This window comes from Opisthocomus hoazin, chromosome 7 (assembly GCF_030867145.1).
Source record: "Opisthocomus hoazin isolate bOpiHoa1 chromosome 7, bOpiHoa1.hap1, whole genome shotgun sequence".
NCBI classification, from domain to species: domain Eukaryota; kingdom Metazoa; phylum Chordata; class Aves; order Opisthocomiformes; family Opisthocomidae; genus Opisthocomus; species Opisthocomus hoazin.
In genome coordinates this window covers 63,094,321-63,107,792 of record NC_134420.1, presented here as the reverse complement: position 1 = coordinate 63,107,792, position 13,472 = coordinate 63,094,321, and the positions used below count along the sequence as shown (strand labels likewise).

The 13,472-nt window shown below is 40.1% G+C and overlaps 1 protein-coding gene across 12 annotated transcripts in view; it reads right to left on the bottom strand.

Moving 5' to 3' along the window:
• Nucleotides 1–13,472, bottom strand: part of MARK3 (microtubule affinity regulating kinase 3) — a 66,305-nt gene that overhangs the window by 29,223 nt on the left and 23,610 nt on the right. For all 12 annotated transcript variants that reach the window (XM_075426625.1, XM_075426618.1, XM_075426622.1 and 9 more), the window contains 3 exons: nt 9,587–9,635; nt 8,790–8,855; nt 4,973–5,043 (listed from right to left, as the gene is read on the bottom strand). In XM_075426625.1, coding sequence (XP_075282740.1) covers nt 4,973–5,043; nt 8,790–8,855; nt 9,587–9,635 — 186 coding nt within the window. The remainder of the gene's footprint in view (nt 1–4,972; nt 5,044–8,789; nt 8,856–9,586; nt 9,636–13,472) is intronic.

The window sequence follows — 13,472 nt, the reverse complement described above, 5'->3', positions numbered from 1 at the left end:
CTATGTCTCTCAAGTGCAACAGAGTAATTTCTTCCATCACAATTTCCAAATATCATTTAGCTTTTCCTGCTTTATATAGCAAGCTACATAAGCTATTTACACAGTACAGTGTCCTAGTACATTGCCTTAAAGTCATAAGCACTGCTGCAGAACTCTGTATGTATGGAAAAGCTGGATAAAGTCGTATTGTTACATGATCACAAATGCAGTCAAATGCATTTTATTGTCATGCACACATGGTCAGAATTGAGGCAGATGTTATGACTTCTTAAAATAAGTGGAACTGCAAATAAAAATAATTTACTGCAATAATTGTGTTCAAATAAATGTATTTCCATTCTTTATTAATGATTAATAAGATTTTCAACACAGAAAGATGAGATATCATTACTGTTGCAAAAAATAACCCATGACCAGACTGCCCAGCTTAGCCTAAGGATCCTCCTGTACCTATAAGCAGCAATAGTTCTCTCCCAGTATTTAGAGTAGGTGAAAGTAAATTTCTTGGTAGGTCAAAGAACTGACCTACTAGTCAATTTTGCATTCGAAACTTAAGCACTAATATTAAGATCTTTGTGCCACTGTATTACTGAATAACGCACATGCAAAATGCCACCTTGGAAACCAAGCAGTCTACGAAAAATATTTCCATCCCTTACACTTGCATTCTGGTTTTGCTTGTTCCTTTTTGCATTGGCTCCCTCTTTCAGACTCCATGTTCAGCTTTTTTACAATTACTGAAACTGTCAAAGTGCTCCCACGCCATCACTTGTACCATCCTTTTGGTTTTCCTTCCTTTCCTCTCCGCTACCACTACTTTAGCGCCAGTCACAAGCTCACTCTGCAGGCGCTTCCAAGGCTGACAGCATGATAAACACCTCAAGCTTTATGCAGGACTGAAGAGACACAGCACTATACCATTCGCTCCTAAACTGCTTTTACTCTATTTAAGAGCGGAAGGTCTAGCAGGTGATCAATCAGTGATTTCCTTTGGAGATGCTTTTGAACTACTCTGCATTGCAACCAGATAGCACAGAGACTGCAGAAGCGAGTCCAATCTAAATGGAAGCGAAATAATGCAATGTCTATGATATTAATAATTGCAGAACAGCAGTCAAAACTGAATGAAAAACAGCACAAAGCATGGCTGCACTGGATTGAGCCCCTTTGTCTCCCAACTTCCATCATTGTTTGCACTGACAGCCTCCTCACCCGCAACCTACTTGAGTGCAAGAAATCTGCTGACACCTGGGAGTGGGGAGAAGAGGGGAAGAAACGGCAGACCTTTTTGCTACAGGTAACAATGAGAGCATTGAAATATATTTCTTGGGAGGGATTTCGAAAATCTGTATAATCATAGGTTTTAAAGAACAAGTTAGAACAAGTTATTTCTAGGCAGAGAAACCATTCTTCAGAAGGAATAAACAACAAAAGAAAGATAAATGACCTCTCAAGGTCCCTTCCACACTGCCATGAGTATTTTCTTTCTTAACTGGAATGTACAAGTAAGACGTATTTTGTGGATTTTTTTTGTTTTCCATGATCTGTCCTAACATCTACCAGCATCAAAAATTCTAAACTGCTTCTACAGGGCAACAGTGGGAAGACTGAACGAGGCCAGACCTAATCAACTGCAGTAAAGGAAGAGAGGGAATTAACACAGATGGATTTTGGGAGACCCCCTGCCCTGAGTCTGGGCTTCCCATTTTTGCATTCGTTATTAACCAGATAGGCATATTTTTCTACGGAAAAGGGATAGTAAGATTGAACCAGAACTGCCTGGAATCCAGTAATAGGGAAACTAAAACTAGGTGACATTTAGAATGCAAAACATTCTGGATTCGAATTTCTCACACATGGCTGCACAAAAGGAGCTTGAAATGCAGAACTGCAGAGCATGGCTGTATTTCTAGTGTTTGTACCTCTTCTGTGTTCCTTGTTAAGCATGACTGGAATAATGTAATCACTGTCTTGTACATTCTTTGTTCCTGCTAAAAACCTTCAGTATGCGTAATAAAATGGACAAAAAATTAATTTTTTTTTAACAAGCAAAGAGGGGAGAATTAGCAAATTCTGCTCTTTGCCGGCTAGAGAGGAAGGGCCTCCTCAGATAAAACACAAGTGTTTGATCCAGAAATCACATCTACTGAAAGAAGAAACATGATCTGAAAACAAGATATAATACAACCTATTGTACGAACTAAGCTCAATACCATGGCACAACTGTTTCTTCAGTTTAAAGAGACCCACCGTCTGTTAAACCGGTCAGTGAATTAAAAAAAAAAAAATCCCTATTATGTCGTAAGTCCCCATCTAACACAAGAACAGCTGCACTGAATCAGATAGAAAGTCTACAGAGAGCATTCTCCCTCCAACAATGGCTAAAAGCTATATGAAGCTATTCTGGGCCTACAGTAAGGTGAAATGAATAGTTTTATGACCTGTAAACCCAGTAAGATCTAGTTTCCTTTCCCACTGTCCCACAGTCAAGAGTCCTAGCATCTAACAGATGCCAAGTTCTGACCAAAGTTGCCTGACTTCTGTCCTATGTACACGGTCTTTTCTCTAGCAAAGTGCAATGAGCTCGTGCTATGGTTTCTCTCCTCAGGTTATTGCTAGAGTTCTCTCTTTTCTTTCCAGGCGCTCAGGCTTTTGAGGCTCTCAAGAAGCTCCCATCTTTGAGACCAAGGTCCTGTAAAATTGGTTGCGCTCAGTAGCTGGGAAGTCAGCTGTTGAGGGATGACAGAGCACAGCTGCCTGTGCCAGGAGACAAGATTTACAAGAAGAAACTGAAAACACACTTCTCTATTTCAGTGGATTCAAGTGAGGCTATCTATGTATCTTTACAAACAGCATTTAGTCTACTGAAGTAAGGGGGCAAGTAGCGAATCTGAAGTACATGAAATGAACTGTTGATGAGTCAAATACCCAGCTTGGCAGGTAACTACCTTTTAAATTCTTTCCCCTTCACATTTGTTTTTGAAAAATGAAGTTATATATATCCCGTACTACCCACATTATCCCATAAAATTAAGCACTAAATGTACCTGTAAAATGTTTGACCTGTTTCCATGAGTTTTCACTTAAAAGGGAGTCAAATTGTTAGAAAAAAATAGGTATTTGTCACACAAATGTGCAATTTCAATGGAATTACTGCAAGATCTTTTTCCACACAACTGCTGAAAAACAAACTGAGGACAAAAAGCAGAGAACCATACCAGCAGAAGTTTTCCACATTCGCATCTGAGAGAGAACAGCAAATCCTCTCAAGTTACTCTGAAGCTCTTCAAGCAACATTACAAAGAGCAAGGCAACAGTCTGGGATTTAGAAGAGACGGCTGAAGTGGGAACGACTGCTCTACAACCCGTCACATCTACTCCAACACTGCTTAGAAACTCACACCAGAAACCCTCAATCACAAAGGAAAAATCTCTACTTGTCAGAATATGAAAGGGAGGGAAGCAGCTTTAAAAAGACACGTAAGATTTCGTTAAAGGAGAAAAATTTTCCTTACTATCAAGCTGTATTAACTCCAGTAATCACAAATCACTTCTGGGGATATGAAGTACGCAGCTGCTTTTTTGGGTTGTTTTGGTTGGTTGGTTTTTGGTGTTCAGGTTTTTTGCAAAAGATTCAAGAGGATAAACAGAAGATTTAAAGAGATGAGAGAAAATAAAGGAACAAGGATTTCACAGAAATGCTTTTGTTGCCTCCTTATGTTGGGTTAAATACATTTCTGTTTTTCTTTACTTTCATTGCTACTTTTGACTTTATTGTTTATACTGCTTTCACACAATTCTTACTATATGAGACAGAGGGAGCAAAACAGTTGTGGCACAGTTCCCTAGTTCCCAAACTGTTCCTTTCGGTCACACTACCCTCACTAGAGAAGCGTAAAAGTTTTCTTTACAAGACATCTTGTGAAAGTCATTAATCAATTTCCTGGAAGTCTCATACGTTATATCACATTTCTTCTACTTTGGTATAGCTACACTTAAGTGGTGCATGAAGCTATCAGAGACTCCCCTTCCAACAGTGAAACTGACTGTCACGTCATTGCCACAATTTGCCAGTTTAAAACCCCTACATATTGTTCAAGAAACCCACTCTTGTGCCTATACATTATTATAAAGTGTCATTAAACAAAAGCATAATCTTGGTATTCATTACTTTTCACAACATTATTTAGCTTATCCAAGTGACCAAAGGGATGGAAATAATGTAGGCTTTTACAAATTTCTGTACAAGAGCAGAAAACAAACCATATCAGATCAGTCAGATCTGCAAATGAAGCTCTAGATGCTACAGGAGCACAGATTTGGATTTTAATTCATTATGCAAAAATATTTGGGTATGTTCAATACTGCTTTACTGTAGAACAGAACTGCTTTTTACAAAGCAATGAAATTCCAACATCTTTGCAGGGCACGTTTATCCATCATAAAAGCAAGCTAAACTCACAAGCCTATTAATTGCTTTTCCATGACTTATTAAAACAACTATTAAACCCCATCTTTTCATGTAAGTGGATGGATGTGAACGGATGCCTGTTACATGCACTGCCTGCGTTTTGAAACTGGCCTGTTTGTAGCCTGTTACATCCGAATAACTTCCAAAAGGTTACAGACCAGCTGAACTAAGGATATATGAAATCAACCCAGAGGAAATGAATTTTGGAACAGAATACACTTCCCAATCAAGCGGTCACTGTGTTCTGGCACTCCTGGACACCCTGGCACACAGCACTACGGAAAACAGCAGCACTGAACGGACTTCTAACCCCTTTTACAGTACTACTGCAATCCAAGTCTTTTCTCACTCGGAGCTATAAGTCCACAGCATTCTGAACACTGTCAGAAGTTAAAAGCAAAGGACAGCCATTTTACTCGTTTCAGCATAAAAACAGCGGGGGGTAGGGGGGGACGGGACAGGACGGCAGTGGAAGCTGATGTATGGGAATGTTATACATACCTGTCTAAATTTAGCTCTAGCCTCCTTTTCCTTCATTCTTCCATGTGCAACCAGATAGTCAAATACTTCCCCTACAATTGAACAACGAGACACATTAATGCTAATTTCAGAATCTAGAGATTCTTCCCTAGCAGTTGCCCACAGCAGCTTCACTGGAATGACTGTACTTCAAGTTTATAATTACAGGTTAGCTCAAGAGAACAAGGCACAACTTCTAAGCAATTTACTACACCATCATCTCTTATATAAGAAAACAATAAGACTTAATGAATGACTGGATATAAACAAAAAACCCCATTTCCTTCTATTTATTTATGATAGAAATTGAGTAGTATACTTCTGTTTTGTAAATAAAGATGATGTACTCCTTCACAGACTTTCTCACAAGGGTTTCTTTTGCCTCACCAAAAAAAGCTTCACATATGAGAACATCTGATGATATTTAGAAACACTGTCATACCAGCACTACAATTTTTCTTTGTGCATGTGTATAAAAGTGTTCTAAACAAAATCAGAAATCTTAGCTTTAACCTAGGCTTGGAAGAGGTACCCACAAGGAAGGTCAAAACAATGAGCACAGCAGACTCATTGACATAATCCATCACACAACCATCAGATCCATAAGATACACTGAGAAGGATTACCCCTAGACAAGCCCAATATTGTATGGCTGTGGATGACTAAAGGAGGTTACTGAAGCAGTACTAAAGATCTCTTGCACTTTAGCTTTTTTCCCTTTAATCAACCCAGTCCTTTTATAGCACGTCAATACAGACTACAATGTTTGAGCTTTAGGTGCAGCCAACTGGATCATGAAACATTAATATGTTCGTGAGAGTATGGCAGATTTTCCTTACTAAAAAACAGTAGTCACGTACATAAGAACTCCTACAAACACAGACTAGTACGCAGTTTTAAAAATTCTTCACTAACCTGCAAAATCAATAAAAACTTTAGTAGTGGAACAAATAACTAAATATTTTCTACTGAGCAAGAAAACACTGTTTTGTAGATAGCCATCTCACAAGGGAAAAGCTGAGTAACTTCACATTTATTTTTTAAAAGAAGCAACTCCACCAAATTTACTGCATTGCTTGATAAGGGAAGACCAACTGGTGTCATCTACATGGACTTGAGCAAAGCATTTGACACTGTCCCGCACGACATCCTTGTCTCTAAATTGGAGAGACATGGATTTGACGGATGGACCACTTGCTGAATAAGGAATTGGCTGGATGGCCGCACTCAAAGAGTTGCTGTCAATGGCTCAATGTCCAAGTGGAGACCAGTGATGACTGGCACTCCTCAGGGGTTGGTAGCGGGACTGGCACTGTTCAAAATCTTTGCTGATGACATGGACAGTGGGATCGAGTGCATCCTCAGCAAGTTTGCCAACAACACCAAGCTGTGTGGTGCGGTTGACACGCTGGAGGGAAGGGATGCCATCCAGAGGGATCTGGACAGGCTGACGAGGTGGGTCTATGTGAACCTCATCAAGTTCAACAACACCAAGTGCAAGGTCCTGCACATGGGCCAGGGCAAACCCAAGCACAAACACAGTCTGGGAGCAGAATGGACTGAAAGCAGCCCTGAGGAGAAAGACTTGGTGCTGGATAACATGTAGCTCAACATGAGCCAGCAATGTGCACTTGCAGCCCAGAAAGCCAACCGTATCCTGGGCTGCATCAAGAGAAGCGTGGCCAGCAGGACAAGGGAGGCGATTCTGTCCCTCTACTCCGCTCTTGTGAGACCCCCCAGGAGTACTGCGTCCAGCTCTGGAGCCCTCAGCAAAGGAAAGACATGGACCTGTTGGAGCAGGTTCAGTGGAGGCCACAAAAGTCAGAGGGCTGGAACACCCCTCCCATGAGGAAAGGGTGAGAGAATTGGGGCTGTTCAGCTTGGAGAAGAGAAGGCTGCACGGAGACCTTACAGCAGCCTTCCAGTACCTGAAGTGGGCCTAAAAGCAAGCTGGAGAGGGACTTTTTACCAGGGCCTGTAGGAATAGGACAAGGGTAATAGCTTCAAGCTGAAAGAGGGCAGATTTAGATTAGATATTTTGAAGAAATTCTTCACCATGAGGGTGATGAGGCACTGGAACAGGTTGCCCAGAGCAGTTGTGGATGCCCCCTCCCTGGAAGTGCCCAAGGCCAGGTTGGACGGGGCTTTGAGCAACCTGATCTAGGGGAAGGTGTCTCTGCCCATGGCAGGGGGGTTGGACCTAGATGATCTATAAGGTCCCTTCCAACCCAAACCCTATGATTCGAGTAAAAACCCCAGAGTCATACAGCAGGTAAAGTAACAACTGAGCAATCTGCGGGAATGTCAGGGTTTTCTACAAAATAGCCTTACTTCCCTCTCTAGTGTATCATTTAATACTCAACTTAGATAAATACCTCAGCTGTATTTCACAGCTGTTTCTTCAAAAACCTTGAAGGAACAAACCTGAACAAAAAATAACACCAGAGAAAGAACTATCCCAAATTTAGCACAGTGTTGCAGTTGTAGCAATAGTTTCTTTCATCCTTTGGGCACAGAGTTCACATGTTGCAATTTATCACAGTGTTGCAGTTGTAGCAATAGTTTCTTTCATCCTTTGGCCACAGAGTTCACATGCATCACATGTGACCAGCATCTTGATAAAGAGGAAATATGGGAAATTGACGGCTGACACTGAGATTACCAGCCATTCCTGTCTTGTACACCATGGCCTTTTAGACCAGTACAGTATGTATCTATCCATTACCCTAAGAAAGATCCTCACTGCTTTAGAGAACCACTGGCCCTTCTACCTCCTAGAAGCTAATCACTAGATGGCAACAGGACTTCACTTTTAAGTCCAGTACCATCAAACAGCACAGAGATGCCTCCACAAACACCTGTACTAGCCAATATTTTAACAGTATTTTACCAACTTGATTTCCTTTTAGACAAATCTTGGCCGATCATTTACAGAGCTGCTAGAAGAAAACACAGGCAGGTAAAGAATCATTACCTGATGTACAGTAATTCATTAAACTTCATGTAATCCAATGTCAGAGGCACAATTCAATGCTGATTTTCTCTGACAAGAAGCCTCTGTGTCTCCCTCCCAAAACTAAAGAAAAGCCTCAACTATTTGAGATTCCAGCTGCTGATGCTAACGGGTCACGCTGGCAAACTGAGTGCTATTAGGTTTTAGCCAGCAAGGAGTAACTTAAGCCCAAATACCTTAATCCAAGCTCTCGTGAAAATACCTTACATTGCATGATTTGCGCTCTCCTCCTGGAATAAGGAATAAATGTTTAACTTCTTCCTAAAATGGCATAAGGCTAAGCCTAACAATTCTTGACAGTAGAAGGTCTGTCATTAAGATACATCGAATATCATCAACACCAAAAAAAACATGAGTTGCAGTACTCGTGCTTTTGAAAGCCACAGTTGAAGAAACATAGGAATGTTTCATCTGAACATGTTTTTACCCATTATCTTATACAAAATAGGACACTAGAGGTAGGGAGCTGAATAGAATAAACTGAGAAGGTTGCCACTTGTTATGGACAGGAACAATGGATCACCGAATAAAGATTGCCATTAAATTTGAATTGTGAAAACAAAGCAAATGTTACTAAGTTGCAATAAGTTCAGAAGCTGGTTTTACAAGTTACAATTAATTATGTTGCCCAAAGAAGCCCCAGAGAGTAGTAAAGATTTTGCTTAAGATTTTACATTGCCGTGACATTAACATTTGATGAAAAAGCAAGCAAAACTTTGAAGAAAACCATTGCTTTCTCCCACTTGCCAATTTGTTTACACGTGTCATCACAGTCCAAGTACTTACCTCCACTTGCATACTCCATTATTAAATAGAGAGTTTTTTCAGTTTCGATGACTTCAAATAGCTTCACTAGAAAAGAAAGTAATTTATTAATCAGTTAACTAGTTGCAGAAGTATTGTGTTAACACCACAGAGAATTCTGTCAGAGAAAAAAAAAACACCTACTTGTTTGCTACTTGACAATATCAGACTACTACTCTAAATAAGCTTTTTCTATCTAATGTTCCTAAATGGAAAATACTGTAACACACTTGGTCAACTCATATATACAAATGTTTTCTCAAGAAACAATACTTTTCTTCTGTTATGTGGGAAAAGCAAATAAATTAAGCAGAACCTCCACAGATCTGAGCATCAGCAATAGCCATTTTTATGCACCGAACTGTAATATATGATGACAAATGAGTTATCAGTCAGTTTGCTGACAGTCCCGTAACAATACTACCTCATTTAAATGCACAATTCTGAACAGTTTCTTGACCACTTCTTGGTTTTGGTACGTACCTATTTTTCGTGAGAGTCTGAACTCAGTCAAAAACAGTATTACACTCAAAAGGCGCAAAATTACCTGCTATCCAAATAACAGTTCTGTGCAAAGGGACCAAAACGTTTTGTTGTGGGGTTTCCCCCCCCCTCGCTTTTTTTTTGTAACGACACAGCTCTGAAAAGGTATTTGTTACTGCTACTTTACAGTAAATTGACACCCTAGTGCTTAATCATCTTTTAAACTCATACCACAAGAACAGCAAAAAAGCTAACATTTCTCCAGAGTTGGAAATTATGTGAAAGAAACAACGTACCTATATTTGGATGATTTAAGATCTTCATTATTCTTACTTCTCTAAAGAGCTGAAATAAAACATAAAACATGAAATAAGTTAATGAAATTTGTCCTAAAGCCTGATCCTTCTGACACATAAAGACAAAGGGCAAACGTTAATATTAGCATTTCAGTGAAGTTCATGACATAAGCACTTCTTGGACAGAAGAGTTAAGTGCCTGCTTCTTTTAACATCCCTCCCCTAACAAATCAACCCTCAGAAACCTGAAAACACCCACGAAGCATTCCAGATAGCTCAGGAGGGAAGTGATCTTAGCTGTTCACAGACTTTTGGGGCCAGAAGACCACGATGAGCCCATGCAGCTTCTTGCTGGCCAATACATTGCATACCACCTTTCACTCAGTCACAGAAAGTAGTTTCAAAGCTTCAGCAACCCTCGCCAGAACACCTTTTAAAGACCACTGCACTACGTTACTGATATGAACTCGTCACTCTTCAGTACTCTGTTAAAGCCAGGGAATTGCTGTGCTACAACAGCAACTTGCAGGTGAAAAACCAGCTGCTTATATCACGCAAAAAGCATGTTATCCAGCTACACCAGCAAGGAGTAAGTTTTAAGGCGAGACGGGGAGGCAAGGCTCCCTCTCGGCACCTCAGAAGCGTTCCTGAAAGGCAACCGAGGCACAGCAGCATCTAGTCCTGGTTTTGTCACCACAGCTCCACTGACTCTCACTGTCAGACATCCAGCCTCCAAGCCTGCTTGGCTAGTACCACACGCTGAACGTACTTGCCAAAATTAATAGGCGAGAACACAAACAGTGTTTTCCTGACCCAACAATCCCCAGCAGACAGAAGAAACATCATTACTTCAGGAGCACAGGCTCAAGGGGATCAGCCAGCTCCCACCCTCTTTACCACCCACTCTCCTATGTGACAGCATCGTACTGCTTCCCTTTACACAAGCATCTGTGCTAACCCAGATCGATGCACAAGGTCCACAAATGAATTAAACAGAAAAATCTCACAAAACACGCACCTCCCCCAAATAAAAGCATTCCAAATTTTCTGCTGTAGCTCCCTTGTCCACCCCAGCACACGGATTTTGGCAGGATGGGTGGTGAGGGAGTACAACTGCCCATTCCAAGCTGCAGCATGACGTCAGATCAACAGTGCTGCATCCAGATACAGCTGATTACGTACTGATTGTAAGGATCTTATTCCCCTAACCCGCCACTAATACCCATGTGAAGAGGGTCTTGCTTGAGCAGTTACTTCCACAGAGTTCAACTTTGCCTGTCACATTGAGTGAACTCTCTTCTCCTGCAACCAGACAATAATACAGGAACAACATGTAACAAACCAAATCAAAGCACAGTCTATTACTGATCAGCTGTTAATTATTTTCACATTGAAAACTCTCTTCTGCAAAAGACAATTTTAAGATGCACATTAACCCATATGTGTTAACACTAAAAATGCCACGGGTGTTGCTACTGCAATATAAAACACTGTTTTTAATGAAGTTGGTTAATAGCAGATGAAGTAAAAGTAGTCCCACTTCTCCCAGAAAAGACTCAAGATAAAGTACTATAAAAAGCCTTGAAGTGCAAATACTATCGCATTTGGAAAACCGGAATAATTATCTTTGTATGCTATGTTGCAGTCAAGCGCGTAGCTGTTCTCCCTCTGCAGCTCCCCCCATGCCAGCCCAAGACTCCAGAGGGTTGACATTCTTAAGCCTTGATTATTTTCTAACGTGATGCTTCAAAAAGCAGGAGGAATCAAGGGGCTTTATACTAAACCTAACACCAATTTCTACGGGAATACCAGTAACGTAACAGAACATACTGAACTCAATGTAAAGAGAACAAAAGTCCACAGCTCCACAGGAATTCAGACATGGGAGAAAAGAAAGTTTTTTAAATAAGAGATAACAGCACTGTTTTTAACAGTAAGTAAGCAAAAAGTGCTGCTGCAAGATCTGCCTCAGGTCAGATTTCAGATAAAGCAAAGACATTTAATATGTCTACATGTATTACTAACGACTCAAAAATCTGTAGGTGTACTTACTCAGTAAAAGTGGGGAAAAAAAAAAAAGTGAAATATTGGAAACAAACTGCAAATAACCAAAGAGTCAACAAAACAAAATCCTTGTGCCTTTGGGTCTTTTAATAAAAGGAAATGTGGGGGGTGGGATTTAAATAAATAAATAGGGGAAGAAAAAAAAAAATCACAAATTGTAGACCAGTTGTTCTAACCCTTCTCTGCTCTCTGATGTTTCTGTACAGGCTAAGACCTGGTGAGCAATCCTCACTGCACTGCCCAACAGACCTTCTCCCCCATGCTACAGCCACGGCGAATGACACACTACCTGAACACAGAGTAAAACCAGTTTTCCAAATGCTTTTAACTATCTTATTATCCTTATCCAGCCTATGCCTGACACTTCGCTAGATGACAAGCTGCTTAAATGCAATCAGGATTGACCCAGTAAGTTTTTGGCCATGCAAAATAAGAGTTTCAAAAACTTCACATGCATGTTTTCTTTTTCCCCTAGAGAGGTAAGTAAATTACCTTTTTTTTAAAAAAAAAAACTATGTTATTTTTGGAGCTTTTTCCTATATAATTCAAAAAGGTAGACTACTTCACCATCTCTCTCTGATCATCAAAAATATAAGAACAGTTGAATCTACAGCTATTTTTTTTCTTACTTTTCATTCACTTCAGCTGAACTGGTGTGCAATATATTCTGAATACTCCATTAACACGTTTAATCACAGCTTATATAACTGAAAGCCTCTGGTCAGCTTTTAAAGTTTTGAAGACGGTTTGCTTAATTCACTCTCAACTGATCGTTATCTTCCACCCCCACTACTTAGATAAAGTCTGCTGGGTCAGACTCTCACCAAGGGCAACTCCACTGCTGCACAGGATGAAGACCTTGGCTGTTATTCAGCCATTAGCCTATTTATCATCACCTCACGCACCTAAAAAAAAAAAACAACACACATTCATAGGGTGAAGTATGGGAATCCAGGCTGTCATAACTGCTTTGGCAGGGAGGTTGGACCAGATGATCCACAGAGGTCCCTTCCAACCCCTACCATTCTGTGATTCTGTGATAACTGGTGTCACCAAACAAGAACAGTCAATCAAGGGCAGTATATAATAAGACAGTAAAAACGAGGCTAAAATTCACATCATCATCATATAAATGAATATATTAATTACTTTTTTTTTTTTTAAATAAAGTATGCTGACTTGGCTGGAGCCAGCTACTTGCTCCACTGTACACTATACACTTTGATGGTCTAATGTGATAAAATCAGGCTCATATCACATTTTGAGCTGTTCTAAATATAACATTGGTCCACAAGATGACTACTCTGCGTTACTAACCCAAATGAAGCATGATAAAAAAGTAGCTGCTACATATGCGCCTTTTGTTGAAGTGGATGACTAGAAACGAGCTTTTTAAAAAAAGACTATTTTTGTCTCGAAGTAAAAATAAAAATACTTGAGAACAGGATACAACCACCACCGAATTCTTTATTATAATTATAGTTAGATACATGAACTTCAGATTCTGCTCCCCTAGCCAGTTTAAACGTTGTGTGGCATTTCGACAGAGACAGCAACCTCCACAGGGGTATTTGCGAATGTTTGACATTATTTTACATATTATGGTCTATTTCTGGTAGAGAAACACAACATAAAACATCACACAACTTTCACACAGTATGCTGAACAAAGGTTTCTCAGATTACATTCCCCCAAAATACTACATGCATCAACTTCTGCCAAATGAAGCAGTAATTATCATCACACACAAAATTCATTGCAAACAGCCAGGTATGACAAAAGCCCACACATCTGAGGTTCTCTGCCACAGCAACACAGAAGA